Raw genomic sequence first — 18,095 nt, 5'->3', positions numbered from 1 at the left:
TTTAAGTAGGATAAAAACAATTTTACTGGCAAACCTGATATAAAATGATGGAGGAAAAAATTTCAACCTTAGAAACGCGTGCCATTTATTAGCCGATTAACTCGGCTGTACAGAACATGGACCGCAAAGAATTGCGCGTCAGGAAACCAGTGAAATAATTTGACAGCTCCGTAAAACAGGCGGACTGCATCGATTATGCCCCGGAGGTTTCAAACAAATGAATTTTTTGTGGTAATATTTTACATAAATGGTTACTTACGCGTCAATTTTTTCTGGAATAGCCGTCATTTTCTCGCCACTTTCTTGCCACCTTCAATTTCTGACATTCATTGGCGATTTTCGCCCCATCCAAAAGAATCCAAATATGTTTCAGTCCTAGCTACCTCGAGATTTTAGGCTACACGTTCTGATAATTAATGATAACCAGTTCCTCGAAGAATTGGAAAATGTATTAAAATGTTTGGGAAACGAGAATCGAAACAGAATTAGCCGTCAATTGTTGTGAAAATTTCCATGGATTCTCCCCCGGACACAGCGAGGCGACACTGCGTCGCAATCCACAAAAAATCCCGAAGAATTTCGGCACTGAAGACGAAGAAGAAGGCGCAGGCAAATGGTCTGAAACTCTACGATATTTCCAATACAGACTCCGTGCTGGAATTCTCGGCAGTTAAAGCGTTAATGCTGCTGATAAGCAAATACGCGGCACGACTGCTGACCGACTCGAACCGTAGACGTGCAGTTCGGACGAAATGCAAAACGAGGCTGCGAATTCACAAGCGGGGCGAATTTTTCGAATTTGGTGAGCAGGTGGTTTTGGCTAATTTATATTGGGGAATCCAGAGTTTGGAAAAGGCGATTCATTCGACTAGTGCGGAAGCCAGAAATGCCGGCCTGGAGAATGCAGAGCGGATGCTTCAGGTCCCTGCTTTGGTGGACGAGGACGCCACAACGGCGGGAATGCCGAATTCTTACATAATTTGCTGCGCTTATTTCCATCTCGCTCTTGTGTGGAAGCTCAGGAAAAATGAGTGGCAGATGGCATTGCACTTGCTGCAGGCTTTCGTGGTCTCGCCGCATTATTGCCGCCTGGATTTCGCTCCAGGCCTGTGGAAACAGATTTTTCTACCACATGTGAGCTTCCTCGCGAATGAATTTGTGTGTGCTACAGGAGTGGCTGAAGGAGTAGGAATTGAGCCTGATGAGTTGCACTTGAAGAAAACTCGAAAGCACTTCAGGGATAAAATCAGTAATGTGGAGATTCTGCGCAGTTACTATAATGAGGCCTTGAATAAGGCTACTCGGAAACGTGCAAAATATTACAAGGACTGGCTTACTTATTATACTGTTGTGCATATTGGGAACGACGCAGTGGATAGCCTGTGTGTAGATAAGCAAATATGTGAAGCTAAATTGGTTCATGCAGAGCATACAGATACGCAGAAGAAGACTGGTCGAAACGAAGACGTTAGTCACCTTCGAAAAGACTTGTAAGGCACCTTTTCAAGCTCTCCATTTCTTCGCAGTTTGTCAGTTTAAGAGAAAGCTGGTTTCCTTTCTTTTATTTTTGTCTTCAGGCGATTACATTAGCCAAGCTCCATAGCTTAGGAATGCGAATTTAGGTAACTTTGAACTTGGAAGACATTAATCTGCAAAAATTATTTATCAAATTCTAAGTAATTTTATGAGCCCATAGATCTTACGGTCTCCCGTCCGCATTGAAGAAAGGTGATTTCATTTCAGTTCTTCCTTGGAAAAAGGATTAGCGAATTACAGATGTATTCGTGGGATCGAATTCGCTCTCGTAATATCTCCGCTCCAGTTAGCTGTTCGGAGCTTACCATTTGCAATTACTAGTTGTAACTCCACTCTTTTTTCTTTTTCCAAGTAAAAACTTACACATTGGCCTAGATAATTAGTTGTATCTTGGATCTATTTCTCTTTTAGTTGTAATTAGGTACTACTTTTCGTCTTCCGAAAAGAATTAAGCTGGGTCTTGCACTCTGGTTCAATTTGTGATTTTTATGTTATTTCACCTAAGAATTTTGAGTTCCTGAGAAACATCCAAATATTGCTTCTGTTATTCGACGTTAGCTGGTTTCAGCTCCTTGCGTCATTGTAAGTCAATTGCTAGAGATAGAGCGAATGTGAAATTCTTTCCCATTACGATTCACAGTTTGATCTATAATGGGGCATATTATCTGAAACTAGGACGGAGAGAAACTTGAATTTTTTAGTTTTTCACTATAACGTGGATTCTGAAATTTTCTTTGGAAATCACCACTTGAAACTGAATAATAGGGTTAGAAGATGAGGGAGTCAACAAACTTGGTAAATAAATATATCACTGGTCCTAAAATCGTAAATACACTGTACAAAACGTTCTACTAGTCAGTTGGAAATGGAAATTTGATAGCTCACTTTATCTCATATTGAGAAGAGGATCCTATTATCGTTGAGATCAACGCATGGGTTATATTACTGACCATATTAAAGATAATAATCAGCACATCAGAACATATGTGATTGTGATATTGCTTTCAGGATTTAAATCTGCGTTTCCCTGGAAAAGTGCAAGCCAATCAGAGATGCCGATTAGTAAACATGTTCCTTTTTAAAACAAATACCCGGATGTTTTAGAAAATTCCTCGAATTTGTCAATTGCAATTAATTACAATTTCTACCACTGAGAATTGGTATGCCAAGCATATATCCTCCCCACATCAATGAGGATGCTAAAATGCGTATTTCCATAGCCAGAAGCATTAAGTAGTAAGAAATTCATTAGAGATCTTATTCTATGAAACATATTATTACTGTTAATAGTCTTCTGGAATTAACTGCATGGCTCTAGCAAATTAATATGAGTTAATATCCTTTTCTTGTGCATTTGCTATGAAGTTATCCCTGGAGATGGGTTTCATAGGCAAACCTAACACTTCGGACGATACTCAAGTAAAACAATTGATTCTAAATGAATTATGCAGCGACATGATCTACACGATTACTCAAAAATATACTGCTTTGCTAATGAATTGATGTTTATCCCACTTTTATAAGTGGTATTGACCCTAGAATCTTCTTTTGGGTAACTGCAAAATCTATGCATGTGAATATTTGAAGTTAGTCTTTTTACTGCTAGATAATATATTTTGGGGTTAATTTAGATTATGATGCAGTTCATATGGTTCTTTGATGTTTTCCCTTGAATCTAATTTCGTGCAATTCAAAGAGGATTTCTCCTATTATATTAATTTTAATTTAATCATTATCTAGTTATCCATGGAGCTGGAAACACCAAAAGAGGATATTTAACCGAGGAAAACCCCTATATAACCCCCAACATTTTCTCTATATTTGTGTGCAACTGACAAATAGGCTGTAGAAATAAAGAGTATCATTATAGTGTCTCACTAGAACTTTTATGGACTTTGATCATAAAAACAACATCGCATGTGAATATGTGCTTACAATGCATTAGTTTATGAGACTGAGGCTTTTTCCATCTAGTATTTTGATCTTTGTATTTTATTGTTCAAGTCAGAACATACTGTCTTTCCAATGCTTCACACCATGCTTAGCACTTCAAATAGCTCAAACTAAGCCTAAACTTCTTGATAAGCATATTGGATTGCAATGTTAATAGTAACGGAGCTGAATTGCTTATGCTTGAACCTTCTACAGGTATGAAAAAGAGCCTCTGAAAAAGAAGAGCTTAGAGAGTCTTGTGGATCATGCAAAAGCAAATGATGCCTTTAATCGGGTAATGCTGAAAATTTGTCAATGGAAGAATAGATATTTATTATAACATTTACAGTTTGAGATATGAATTTCAATTGATGCCTTTATTATACTATCTCACGGTAATGGATATTTTGCATCTTCTTTTGAGATAGAAATTTGCACTTAACCAACAACAGCTGCTTAAAAATTCTCACTATAATTTTGTAAGGTTTAATTATTGCGAATGCAGATTCATGTTGGAATGGCTTGTCTCCCAGATCTGTCTGCAGAAGAAAGTCTCATGAATAATGAAGGAAAAGATTGCAGTGGTAAGTTATGCTTCATTTATAATGAGAAAGAAGATGTTGGAACTACCTCCGCACTGCTCCAGATGGAAGATTGCCAGGCCTCTACTGGAAAGCATAGTGGATTCTGTTATTTGATGAGCAAGGAAAATGGAGAAATAAAATGCCTTTCAGAAATTCTAAGAGAACCCCAATCAGATATGTCCATATCTACAGATTCACATAGCAGTTCTGGCGAAGAAGAAACTGATTTAGAGGTGAGACCACTATTAAGTATGAAGAATAAAAAATTTGTTCCTTCTACTTCTTTTCAATGAGCCTTTTGTACCATGGAAGGTTTCAAAGCATCATATTTTCTTGGCTGAAAAGTAATGGTGTAATTTCGGTTCATTCTTCTTTTTTGTCAGGAGAAGACAGAAAATGAGCCAACACTTGAAGCTGCGGCTTGCCCATCAGTTAGGAATGTCCCCAAGACAGAACAGTTTGAAAGGTATGTAAAGCACTTCTTTCTATCCCTTAGTTTCTTTAGCATCACAGATTAGAAGTGATGTGATTCTTATTTTTAGTTAAATTAAATTTGATCTACACTTGACTGATATGTAATACTATATATTTATGCCAAAGTGCTCACGGTAACAAGAAGTTTCTTGGTGACATCTTGTATACAGCACAGAATTAGACATTAATTCTGGAAGACTATCTTATGAGAAAATCAGTGAAGGAGCAAGTTATGGACAGATATGTCCAATTAGATTTTCAAACAATATATGCACTCCTCTACACCAGCAATCCCCTGACCTTGTATACAGCACAGAATTAGACATTAATTCTGGAAGACTATCTTATGAGAAAATCAGTGAAGGAGCAAGTTATGGACAAATATGTCCAATTAGATTTTCAAACAATATATGCACTCCTTTACACCAACAATCCCCTGATCTTGTATACAGCACAGAATTAGGCATTGATTCTGGAAGACAGTCTTATGAGAAAATTAGTGAAGGGGCAAGTTATGGACAAATATGTCCAATTAGATTTTCAAACAATATATCCACTCCTTTACACCAACAATCCCCTGATCTTGTATACAGCACAGAATTAGACATTGATTCTGGAAGACAGTCTTATGAGAAAATTAGTGAAGGGGCAAGTTATGGACAAATATGTCCGATTAGATTTTCAAACAATATATCCACTCCTTTACACCAGCAATCCCCTGATTCTATCATTGAAGCAACCGAGGAATCTTTTTCAAAAACCTCTGGTTTGCCAGATCAGTCCTGTTGTGAAAGAATTAACTCATGTGATTTTTCTCAACCTACAATAAAAAATGTTACCAGACAATGGTTGGATCAGTGTAGATCAGAAACACTTGATTCATTGCAGCAGATCAAATACTCACTGCCTGATTTTGGAGCACAAGTTACCCATGATGATGAAGTACCTATGTTTACCAGTGACAGATGCTTTGATTATCATTTGTCTAAACCTATAAGGCATTCAGATATTATTAAAGTGAAGCAGTTGGGAAACTCTGCAAGAAGAAAATTAGATTTTCCGGATAACATTACAAATAACACTAACTATTGTCAGGCATTGGAAAAAGAGGTTGAATTTGAGCAGGCTATCTGTATCCTATGCACTTCAGATGAGATTAAAAAGTGTGAAAAAGCTGTCTTGACAATCAAATATTTGTGGGCAGATTTAAAAAATAAAACAGAAGCTGAATCTGTGCTCCTGAGAGCAGCCGTTGTAGATCAGCTCACAGAAATTCTTCTGGCATCTAGGGTAGAGGATGTTTTAAGGGCTACTATCTGCCTATTGTCCTTACTGGTAATAAGAGACAAGTTTATTGTGCACAACATTCTGAAAAACGATCCAGAACTCTATTTTGTCTCAGCTATTCTCAAAAGAAGGAAGATATATGAGGCTGCTATTCTTCTCTATCTGCTAGAACCCTCAGCTGTACAGATGAAAACGCTTGACATATTGGCAATTCTTGTAGAAGTAATATATGATGGGAATTACTATGTCAAGGGACCAATTTCTCTTCCATGGACACCAAGTTCTGCAGCAGTAATGATTATTGAAATATTAGTCACTTCGTTTGATTATTTGACAAATGACTCACATCTTCAGGCTATATTATCTCTCAATATCCTTCCAGGCCTTTTGGATATTCTTAAATCTGAGAATATGGAAGTAAGAATTGCAGCAGTTTCTGTTCTCACTCTGTGTATGCGATCAGATGGAACTTGTAGGCATTTTATTTCTCAGAGAACACCGATGGCATCAATAGTCCAACTTTTGCATGCTCCCAATGGAAGTTGTAAATCAGTAGCACTGGAATTCATTTCTGAAGTAATATGCTTGCAGAGGTGAGTCTCGTTGTTATCCTGACAACTCTGGCAGCCGACATGCTATTTTTAACTTCTTAGTTTTTATATATAGACAGCATTAGATCTAGAAAGGGGCTCTGTTCATCTTAAACAATCGCTTTGCATTCTTGGTTCCAGCACTTCTCTGTTTGGCTGTGACAAATGGTTCTTCTGTCCTTATGTATGAAACAGTCAGGATTTAATATTCCAGACAGCTCTTGATGTTGTATTGTTTTCTTCTCCTTACTCAGTTTCTTTGACTTGTTGAAAAGCTCCATGAAACAAAACTGTTGGTGTGTGGAAATAGATGTAGATACGAAAGAAAACTGATGCATTTATCACACTGACTGGTGCCACTGCAGAAATTCTTCTATGGTTGGTATACTGCGGCAAATACAACAGCAGGGTGTCTTCAGCAGTATGCATATTTTGATGGCTTACATTCAACATGTTCCCTTGGAACATCAGCCCCTGCCTGCAGGGCTTATACTGCAACTGGATATGCTGGTATATCTTAAGGAAAAATGAACGTTCTATAGCAACTTAGTTTGGGGCCTCTACCCTTTCTATGATATTTTCCTATTTTCAAAATAATGCTTTCCTTTTTAACAATTTAGAAAGGATCCAATTGGTTTCAAAAAATTGATGAAGTGAACCCCATTCAATTGTGTGAATGATATGTTTGGAAGCAAATTAGCTAAATTCAAATGGTAAATGAAACTTAATGGGAAAACATTTTTGAAAGGAATTGGAAGTGACATATCATCAAGAGTTTCGAACTCCGGTAGGTTTGAGAAATAATTTAGCGTATCATATGATTATGCAAATCAACTGTATGTCAATTAAGAATTGGACAGTTGTAAGAATTCAAACTTGATTCTATTTCAGGTAGAATCACAGGGGCAAAGTATCTTCAGAGATGAAGCAGTTGAGGTGCTTCTGGCAGCAATTTCTTGTGAGGACTCAACAAGCGCACAGACATCATCGTCAAAAGTTCTTGCTGGCCTGGGAGGTCGCTTTTCATACACTGGAGAACCTGCAACAGTGGCTTGGCTGATTAAAAAAGCAGGTTTATCTCCTGCAAATCAGAAGTATATAAATGGGGATTTGTGTTGTCTAGATCATTGCATGCAGGTGACATAGTTATCCTTTGAAAACTTGGAATTACAGGATCCCTCTTTATAAAAAATAATTAAATTATTAAAATGATTAATTAGAAGCTACCCTTGCAGGAAGAAGATCCTGATGCAGTGAATTGGAGTAACAAGATAGCAAAGAAAGTTATGTTGAGTGGAACTCCTGTGTTTGAAGCTTTAAAAAAGGGCCTCAAAAGCAATGTTTCTGAGGTAGCAAGAAACAGTCTTATTACTGTTGCATGGCTAGGTTACGAACTTAGTGCAATGCAGAGAAATCGTTTGCGACCCATTGCTCGTGACATCATATTACCTGAAATAGTAGCTTTTATGCAGCCTGGAATAGAGCTAGAGGAAAGAGTTCTTGCATCTCTGTCAATTTACAATTACACTGCTGGTTCAGGTACATCAGAAGATTGGTGTCAACATGTTTTACAAAATGAATCCTGGGAATACTGTGATCATTTAGAAATGTTGTCTGCTAAACTTAATATCAACAGGAAGGTCTTAAGTGAAAACTATAATACATAGAAGCTAAATACATACATCTTAAAAGTCCTGGCCCCAAAGTGGCAGAAGTTAGAATCGACTTGAAGGGAGATCAATTTAGTAGGAAGTAGATCCACATTGCTTGCATTGTAACTGAAAGCATGTTAACAGATCAGTTGTGCACAGGTAACGATGACATTTCTAAGAACCATTCGGACACTTCTAGTTAAAATGTAACTGACCTGAAAAATACTGGCGATCCATTTAAATCAGAAAAAAAATGCTTTTATCAAATTTTGAAGATCATCAAAAAAGTAACCATCAATTGTGTTTCATAGGAATGTTACTATCACTTACTGATGTTGGTTCTGCTGCCTTTGTTTCTTCCAACCTTTTACATATGGAAACAAGTGGGCTTCTTTTGATTTAGATTCTAGAAAGATAATTCAAACAGTATTACTACAACTTACATATTCATTTAATCTTTAAAAATGAAAATGAAATACTGCCATTTTATGTCTAAATCCTAATCTGTGCAGAGAGGAAACCTCTTGCATGGCATGAGAATTATGGCCTTATAAGCATAGAACCACATCATTTTGCAGAGCTATATTAATACTAACTGATTTTGCTGCCTGTAGGTATGCAGCAACTCCTAAAGTTTTCTAGGGAATTGCATGGACCATTGAGACGCCTTGCAGCCTTCACATGGACTGCAGAGGAGCTTTCAAAAGTCATTGCATACTCTTCCCCATCTAGAACTGTAAGTAAAGATTTATGTTGTACAGCTTATATATATTGAGAAGCTACTTTTGCATGTTTAAATTCCATTAGTAAACATTTTAAATTGGAAATTTTTCCATTTACTCTGTTTATTGTCATTCTCAAATTATGCAACCCTTATTTTCACCCTAAGAAACAAATTCACAAATTCCTGTTAATTTCAAATATATGTGTGAGTTTCAGGGATATAATTAACAAAATCCACATATTATAAATGTTTATGGAAATGGAAGTTGAGCATTGGAAGTGTCGGGTATTCATCTATAGGAAACAGGGAATCGACTGGAAACTGCAATTGAACTTGAATGTAAATTTGAAACCTTATTAAGCATTTCACAATTCAATAGTAGACGAGAGAAGTAACATTAAATTAAGAATTTGGAGTTCTTCACTGCAAGACTTCATATATAAAATAATTTTATTTTCAAATTTTATTTAGTCGGTGCAAATGCATACGCATTACATCTGTGCCTATACACACATGGACACACCTCACACATTTACATGCACTTACATTCACACTTAATTGCATGTGTCATGATAATGGCAATTTTGTAGTAGATAAATCAAAGGTAATAGTGATCGTTGAAATATGATCGAAGTCCTGTATTGCTGATGTATGTTGGAGCTCTCAGTTGCTAGCTTCATATGATAGATCTCACAATCATCCCTCAGTGTAATCCCAGGCTTAGCTTCTTGCACTGGTAGTTCAATCAGCCTCAAACAATATAAGACAATCCAAATCTACCAGTGTCATCAACAGTCTATCCCAACCCTTCCAGTTATTTCTCAAAGGACTGCAGGTCCCAATAGTCAAGTATCTTCTTTCTGAAGCAGGAGTAAATCTATATTAGACACAACCAAAATTATTCTCTTTGAATTTAACCTTTTTCTTTTCACGAAGCAATTAAAAGAAAATACACTTTTTACCGTAAGTGCTGGCATATTATAGCACAAAGTGTCTTATTAATAGCAGAGTAATTTAGAAAGAAGAATAAAATTGGCAAAGACATAAACAACAATGTGATTTCATTGATTCCAAAAGAAAGATTTTTTGCATTCTCAGATTTTAGGCTGATATCCTTATGCAACAAGATCTATAAGATAACCTCAAAGGCTATAGAAAATAGGTTGAAAAAGATACTAGAAAAAGTTAATTTTTGAAAATCAAAATCGGTTTACTCTGCGGAGAGATATTGCAAACATCATTTTGGTTAATGGGACTACTCATTTGATAATGGAGTCAAAGAGCAGAAACATGTTGATCAAATTAGATGTAAGCAAGGCATATGATGGACTGAAATGGCATTTTCTCATGAACGTTTTAGAGACATTTGGATTTAGTAAAAGATGGCTGGAAAATATTTACTATTGCATCTCAATGGTGAGACTCTTCGTATTGGTATAAGAAGTCACTCATATTGTCTTCCCAAACTACTGAAGAGATTGATACATATCAAATACAATTATACATAGCGACTATATCATATATCACCAAAGATATGCTACAGAATACATAACAGCAACATCAATACACATTGAAGAATATACACAGCTATCTTTATTATTATCAGATTATCATGGAGGGTATTATAAATAGTGCAGAGAGCATACTGAAGGAGATACAAAGACTTTCAGATCATTGGCTGAGTATGTATATTACATCACCGACATTTAAATCAGAGTATATGTATTACTACAGAGAATAATTAAGATCACAGCTTATATATATCTTATCACAGAGGATAACATATATACAGATTGAGATTTCAGTATCGCAGAGGATAATTGATATATTGGTCTTAACAAATTGTAATTAGACCTTGAACATTTAATTATCAATACTCAGAGATTTTTTGCTGGTTTTTTCACCTTCAAGGTTGAAGGTTTCCCAGGGTACATACTGTGTATTTTTTATGAACTAATTTAAAATCTACATTCCTTTACAATCTGATCATAAAGTCAACATGGTATCAGAGAAGGCTTAAGAAAAGATCAGATCATATTCAAAGTAGCAGGGTTGTCCTCTCAATTGCCTTCAAATCTGATTATATATAACAATGTCGAGATGGTGAATGGACTCAAAGTCGAAGGTAGAGTTGAGGGTGCATCAAAACTCAGAGTCATGCTTTCCTTGGAGAAAAACAAATTAAACGAGTTTGTGGAGAAAGGGGTTCTGAAACCAGATGAAGAAGATAGGAAGCCTCAATGGCAGAGAAATTTCACCAAAGCAAAGAAAATGCTGATTGACTCTGTGAAAGATCACATTGTACCAATCATCTCTAAGATAATATCAGCATACAGCATCTTCAAGACATTAGAGGAGGTGTATGAGATCAATAGCACGAGTCGAGCCCTCACATTGAAATGGGGACTTCACCGCATTAAGATGACAAAGGGAGAATCCGTCATCTTGTATTTCATGAGGATAACTGAATTGAGAAATCAACTCTCCACCATAGGATACACTATAGATAATAAAGAATAATCCATGTTACCATTTTACGGTCTTCCTCTATCATGGGAGTCGTATACAAGGGACATGTGCAAGAACAAAACTCCCTAAGTTTGATCGTTTGAAGACAGATTGTCTTCAAGAAGAATCAAGATTGGTTGCAAGAGGGATAATCAGAAACACGTGAAATGAACACAATCATTCTCTCACAACTCTATCTACTAAGAAGTATGGGAGAAATTGGAAGAAAGGCAACTTAAAAAGGAAAAGAGATCAAAGGTCAGATGCTGCACTTGATTCTAGGAAAAAGAAGAAAAATCTCTCCATTCAGTGTTTCAGGTGTGACAAGTTTGGTCGCTATGCAAAGGATTGTTATTCAAGGCCTAAGCCACAAGTTGTGAATCTTAGTAAAGTTACAACTCAAAAGGTGCAGGAAATAACTCCATTGGATTCTTATTCATATCAGCCTTGTCAAGTAATGCTCCCACAGACAATGAGACTTGGTTAATTGACAGTGGATCTTCTCAACATATCATAGGTTGTCAAGAACAACTTTCAAATTTGGTGAAAAGGGAGTCTGGTCTTTAAGTAATCATTGGAGATCATGCACAATATTCAGTAAAAGGATTTGGTGCTACATCACTCAATCTAGAATTTGGAATTTCTCTTCATCTCAATAATATCTTGTTTGTGCTTGGAATCAAGAGGAACCTTATATTTATTTCAGCTTTGGAAGATGATGGTTATCAAATAGCATTTTCAAAAGGGAAAGTTCTGTGTATGGCCAAAGAAGTCCAACATCAAGACTGTATGTGTGATTGGATATCAACATAAGAGTTTGTACAAACTTTCCATTCAACCTACTCAAGTTCTTCTTCATGACACATCAAACTCCAGTGAACTATGACATGAAAGACTTGGTCACTTACATTAGAATGCTCTTCTATCCTTGGAGAAGATAGTTAGAGGCATACCTAAACTTAGTCATATACATGATGGTACTTGTAAAGGTTGTGCTATTGGTAAATACTAAAAACACTTAAGAGCCCATTTAACAATAGTGAATGTCGGTCTAAAGAAGTATTACAACTTGTACATTCTGATTATGTGGGCCAGTACCAATGACATCCTTAAGCGAGTGTTTTATCATGTAACTTTCATAGATGACTACTCTAGAAAGACTTGGATTTGTTTCTTAAGGTCCAAGGAGTCTGATGAAGTACTAAGTAGACTTAAGGAGTTTAAAGCTCAAGTAGAAAACTTATCTGGAAAGAAAATAAAAACTTTAAGGTCTAATAATGGAGGCGAATACACATTTGGTAGTTTTCGAGATTTTTGTATTGAGGTAGGAATTAAGAGGGAGTTTTGTGTCCCTTACAACCCACAACAAATTGGAGTTGTTGAAAGAAAGAATAGATCCATCATTGACGCTGCTAAAGTCACAATACATGATCATGACCTCTCAGCTTTCTTCTGGGAAGAAGCTTCTAGGACAATTGTATATATTCAAAATAGATGTCCTCATCAGATATTGAAGAATATCACTCCAGAAGAAGCCTTTTCAAGGGTTAAGCTCAATGTAATTCATTTGAGATTCTTTGGTTGTCTAGTATATGTTCATATACCAAAAGATAAAAGAACCAAGTTAGAACCCTTGAGTAGAAGAGGAATATTTGTAGGCTACAGTGAGACCTCAAAAGCCTACAAAATCTACATCCCTGGTCAGAAGCAGATAGAGATAAGCAAAAATATTACATTTGAAGAAAGTTTTGCATTCAAAAAATCTAATGGTTCACATATGGAGATAGATGATGAAGATCTAGAGACTCTGCAAAACATGGACATTGATCACACTCCTGAGATTCAAAGAGAGTCCTTGAAGAGGCCGATGATCCAATTGAGCCTTTGGATCCTATTAATGGGCCTAGAGATATTGTTGTGAAAAAAAAGCGACCTCTTTGGGCAAGAAAAACTATGTAGGAGGCATAACACTTTGTGGCTCCTAAAGGAACATTTAGAGAAAGAAAAAGACCACATAGATTCTCTAGCTATGTTGCATTAAGGTGTAATATCATTGACATTGAAACTTCCAGCGTTGAGGAAGCCTTAAAATAGCAAGTCTGGAAAAATGCTACAGATGAATAATATCAATCCATCATTAAGAATGATGTTTGGGATATTGTACCTAGACTTGAAGGGAAATTGGTTGTTTCTTCCAAATGGCTATTTAAGATTAAGCATGCAATTGATGGAAGCATTGAGAAGTACAAAGCTAGATTTTTTGCATGTGGCTTCTCTCAGAAAGAAGGAATTGGCTATGAAGAAACCTTTGCTCCAATTGCTTGCTATACTTCCATCATTGCCATTGTAGTAGCTTAGGGGATGGAAGCTACATCAAATAGATGTAAAGACAAATTTTCTAAATGGTGTTATTGAAGAATTCTACATTGAGTGACGACCTTATATGTTCTTAAATAGGTTCTTTTGAGCATGCTATGAAAGAATAGACTGATATTTGATGTGTTTGGGATTCAACAAGAATTATGTTGATCCAAACCCTCACTTCAAAGTAGTTAATGGTGAATCCTTGATATTTGCTGTATACATATCATCCTTAGTCAAGTAAAATACACCATTGACATCCTAAAGAGATTTAGAATGTTAGATTGTAAATCTATGTTTACATCGATGCAAACCAAATTGAAGAAGTTAGGTGAGTCAACAGCTAGTTCATACCTTGCAGGTCCTACTCTATATAGATAGTTGATTAGGTCCTTGATGTATCTAGTTAATACTAGACCAAGCATTTTCTATGCATTCAGTGTACTTAGCTAGTTCATGTGTGAACCCAAACAAATATATCTAGTTGCAATCAAGCATATCTTGAGATACTTGTGTGGTCCAGTTGGATATGGCTTGAAGGATTCTTTTAGTTTAGACTTAGACTTATAGGGCTATACAGATTCTAATTGGGCAGGAAGTGATATTGATCGAAAGAGTACCTCCAGTTGTTTTAGTTTGGGATCTGGATGCAACAGGAAACAATCATGTATTGTCCAAAGTACAACATAAGCTAAATATAAATGCTACAGCTAGTGTAACAACACAAGAAGTTTTTTTGGCTTTGGAAGCTTCTAGCAAGATTGTTTCTGCAATCTTTGGATCCTACAATCATTCATTGAGATAACTAGAGTTATGTGAAGCTTTCTGTCTTTCCTATGTCTCATGATACAACAAAGCATATAGAGATCAAATATCACTATATTAGAGATATGGTGCAAATAAATGTTATCCAATTGAAATACATTAGCACTAATGACCAGACGATTGAAATTTTACCAAGCCACTTACCAGAGTGAAGTTTGTGCATTTTCGAGACACGCTTGGGATTGTGGGAATGAAGCCCTGATTGAGAGGGAGTCTTAGCATCAATAATTCCTTACGATGCACTTTAATGAGTTCTTCTTCGAGAGGGAGAAGTTTGAGGTGAAATCCCTTGTTAATGAGTTCTTTTTCAAGAGAGAAGTTCAAGGTGCAACTCCTTATAACATTTCTCTTTGAGACAGAGATAATTGAGGTATCAATCCTCATTGTCCACCCTTTGCAAGTAGGTATGGTGGAACTATTGGCAATGGGGCAGCGTCCCGCGCAAGATTCATGACATGGCTTAACTGCCTTCTATGGTTCTATAAGACTATTGGTTGCTAAGTCACAATGTTCGACGCATATAAAGCATGAGATTTAGATATATTCGAATATTATATTTTTCTAAAATATTCGTTGAAATTCGTAGTTATTCGAACGGAAAAATTTGAGATGTTTATTTTTTCTAAAATATTGGCTGAAATTCACAGTTATTAGAGCACAAAAAATAGGGAATGTTTTTCTACTGCCGTAAACATATATTTAGCATTTAGCATCCATTTTTAGGGTTTTCTAGTTAATTTTTCTCTATATAATAATGAATAGATTAAGTATAGCATTAGATTTCTGCAACCAACACTCCTGCCATTTAATCCATTCCAACTCTGGCCGTGCATTTGATTCCAGCTGTAGCCATGCATTTGCAACCCGCTGTTATGCGTCAATGACCATATGCATTTGTTTTAATTTGTTTAATCCTTTGGAAAACTTTGATAAACAAATGTCATTGATATTATATTAAATTTATTAATTATAAATGAAGATTATATTTTATTATATTTATTTCTTTTGAAAGCTTCAAAGTAATGTCCGTTGTTAGCATATAAATTTGTTAAATTTAAATGAAGATTTCATTTTAAATTTATTAAGTATACTTGAAATGTTTTAAAATGTTGATATATTATTTTTCAAGTAATATGACTCTATCAAATGTTTGTTTCAAATTATAAATGAAACATTTTAAAAATTTGAAATATTGATAAATTATTTATTAACTATATGGTTATTTGCATTTTATAATTTTAGAGTAATAGTTGATTAGATTTTTTTTAAAACTATTGTTTTGAATAGTTTAAAATTGAACTTTATTAAACAAATTTTTAAACAAATATGTTAAACAATATAATTTTAAAAGTACTGGTTTTAAGTTATAATTTTGATTATATTTAATTGTTAATAAATGAAATCTTTATTGTAATTATCTAATGTTATTCTCTTATTTTTATCAATTCTTATTCAATCGTTAATAAATAAAAATAAATTATATTACATTACATTAAAAAGAATTATATTATATTATATTATATTAAATAAATTTAAAAATAAATTATATTAAATTACATATATTTAAAAATAATTAAAATTATATAAGACAAATTTAATTTGAATTTTTTTCTGAATTTTTACTCTACCCAAACTTCATTCGAATTATATAGTTACCGAATTCGAATTCAAACCTCGTGACTTAGATTGGTTGTATCGAACATTAATAGGTCGGTCTTTTGGTACAATGACAACTCTAGCCTTTCTAACAATTGGTATCAGAGCTTGGTCATAGGTTCAAATCTCGCAGGCCACAACGAATGATGTTGGGAGGGAGAGATTGTTGGTAGTGGGCTAGTGTCCCTCGCAAGATTCATGACATGGCTTAACTGCCTCCTGTGGCTCTATAAGACCATTGGTTGTATTGGGCATTAATACGTCAAACTTTTGGTGCAACGACAACTCTGGCCTTTCTAACAGGAACCACTCTTTACAAATAGGCAAGGTGGTAATGCACTCTTCTTTGGAGAAGTTTGAGGTGTAATACCTTTTCCGTCCTCTACGAGTATGCATTGTGAATCCACCCTTTGCGAGTAGGTATGGTGGATGTCATGGAAAAAATTCAATGATTTTGCTTGACCCTTTAGGAGTAGCCATGGTGAATGTCATGACGGCATCGCATTAATCATGATGACATCATGTAAGTGATTCCGTGATGAACACTTGGGTTCATATTCATTTCCATCCTTTGGGAGTAGCCATGATGGACGTACTTGTGCTTTATTCACTCATGGGAGTAGCGATAGTGGATGACATTACGTTGAGTGGTTTCATGATGGGCACTTGTGCACTTGTTCTTCTCATATGTGGGAGTAGCGATGTTATCTTGTTGACTGATTTCATTATGTGCTTTTTTTCACCCATGGGTGTGGACATTGTGACTATCGTGTTGAGAGATTTCACAACATGAGAACTTAAAAAGGTTCCTCCCGAGCTAAGAGGGAGTGTTGATGTTTTATAGCATTGGGTATAATCATTGTTAACTGTATACAACAACAGCTGTGCTAAGGTTGTAGTCATTTTATATTAAAACTATAATTGCTGCAAGTGATTATTTAAGGAATTAGGTTACATAAACATCGACTAACTAAATAGTGATGATTGAAGATGGTGAGGTTGCAGTTAATATTAATAATCAGATTTGTGATTATCAAAGGTGTGTTACTTAGCCTTTAATGGATGTGATCCATTCATGTGACTCTTTGTATTGGTATAAGAAGTCATATTGTCTTCCCAGACTACTGAAGAGATTGATACATATCAAAGACAGATATACACAGCGACCATAACATATAAATCACTGAAGATATACTGCTGAATGCATAACAACGACATTAGTACACATTGAAGAATATACACAGCAATCTTTTTTATTATCAGATTATCATGGAGGGTATTATAAAAACTGCAGAGAGCATACTGAAGGAGATACAAAGACTTTCAGATCAGTGGCTATATATTATATCTCAGACATTGAAGTCACAGTATATATATTACCGCAAAGAATTATATATATCTCACTGAGGATAACATATATACAGATTGAGATTGCAGTATCGCAGAGGATAATTTATATATTGTCTTAACAAATTTTAATTAGACCTTGAACATTTTAATAATAATATCCAGAGATTCTTTAGTGAGTTTTTCCCCTTCCAAGGTTGAAGGTTTCCCAAGGTACATACTGTATATTTTGTGTGAACTAGTTTAAAATCTGCATTCCTTTACAACCTGATCATAAAATCAACACAAACATTATTTAGAAATTTCTTTTGAAACTTGGGGAACTCCTGTAGAACTTTATCATACACCATTGTATAAGTTACGTTTTATTTCCCTCAACCACTATATTTGGTTGACAAAAGCTAAAACAAAAAATATGCACCAGGACTGATACTTTTCTACCTTTCACATAAAAGTGTACAGGTTTTTTGTAGCAGAATTATCTTATCAAAGGCCAACGAGGAACTTAAAAGAAGAGAAACGCTGAAAGGGATTAAGATATCCACATGCACTAACGTTTTATCAATTGATTTAAAACTAGTTACCTTTGAGTTCTCTTGCACTATATTTTTAGCGAACA

The 18,095-nt window shown here is 35.3% G+C and overlaps 1 protein-coding gene across 4 annotated transcripts in view; it reads left to right on the top strand.

Annotated features, from left to right (window-relative positions):
* Positions 1–372: 372 nt before the first annotated feature.
* LOC149533729 (Transducin/WD40 repeat-like superfamily protein) overlaps positions 373–18,095 on the top strand; it is a 106,227-nt gene continuing 88,504 nt past the window's right edge. For 2 of the 4 annotated variants that reach the window (XM_089803142.1, XM_089803141.1), the window contains exons 1-10: positions 373–1,490; positions 3,685–3,763; positions 3,974–4,285; positions 4,436–4,518; positions 4,697–6,406; positions 6,769–6,913; positions 7,295–7,540; positions 7,639–7,752; positions 7,876–7,942; positions 8,670–8,791. In XM_089803142.1, coding sequence (XP_089659268.1) covers positions 514–1,490; positions 3,685–3,763; positions 3,974–4,285; positions 4,436–4,518; positions 4,697–6,406; positions 6,769–6,913; positions 7,295–7,540; positions 7,639–7,752; positions 7,876–7,942; positions 8,670–8,791 — 3,855 coding nt within the window. In that variant the 5' untranslated portion in view covers positions 373–513. Of the gene's footprint in view, positions 1,491–3,684; positions 3,764–3,973; positions 4,286–4,435; positions 4,519–4,696; positions 6,407–6,768; positions 6,914–7,294; positions 7,541–7,638; positions 7,943–8,669; positions 8,792–18,095 lie in introns of all 4 variants that reach the window. The other 2 variants (XM_089803140.1, XM_089803139.1) reach the window with 1 other exon arrangement.

The sequence above is a fragment of the Cupressus sempervirens genome, chromosome 10, assembly GCF_028749045.1.
Source record: "Cupressus sempervirens isolate cs-2001-9-10 chromosome 10, ASM2874904v1, whole genome shotgun sequence".
Classification (NCBI taxonomy): domain Eukaryota; kingdom Viridiplantae; phylum Streptophyta; class Pinopsida; order Cupressales; family Cupressaceae; genus Cupressus; species Cupressus sempervirens.
Note: the sequence above shows the minus strand (reverse complement) of the source record. Positions and strands in the feature narration are given on the sequence as shown.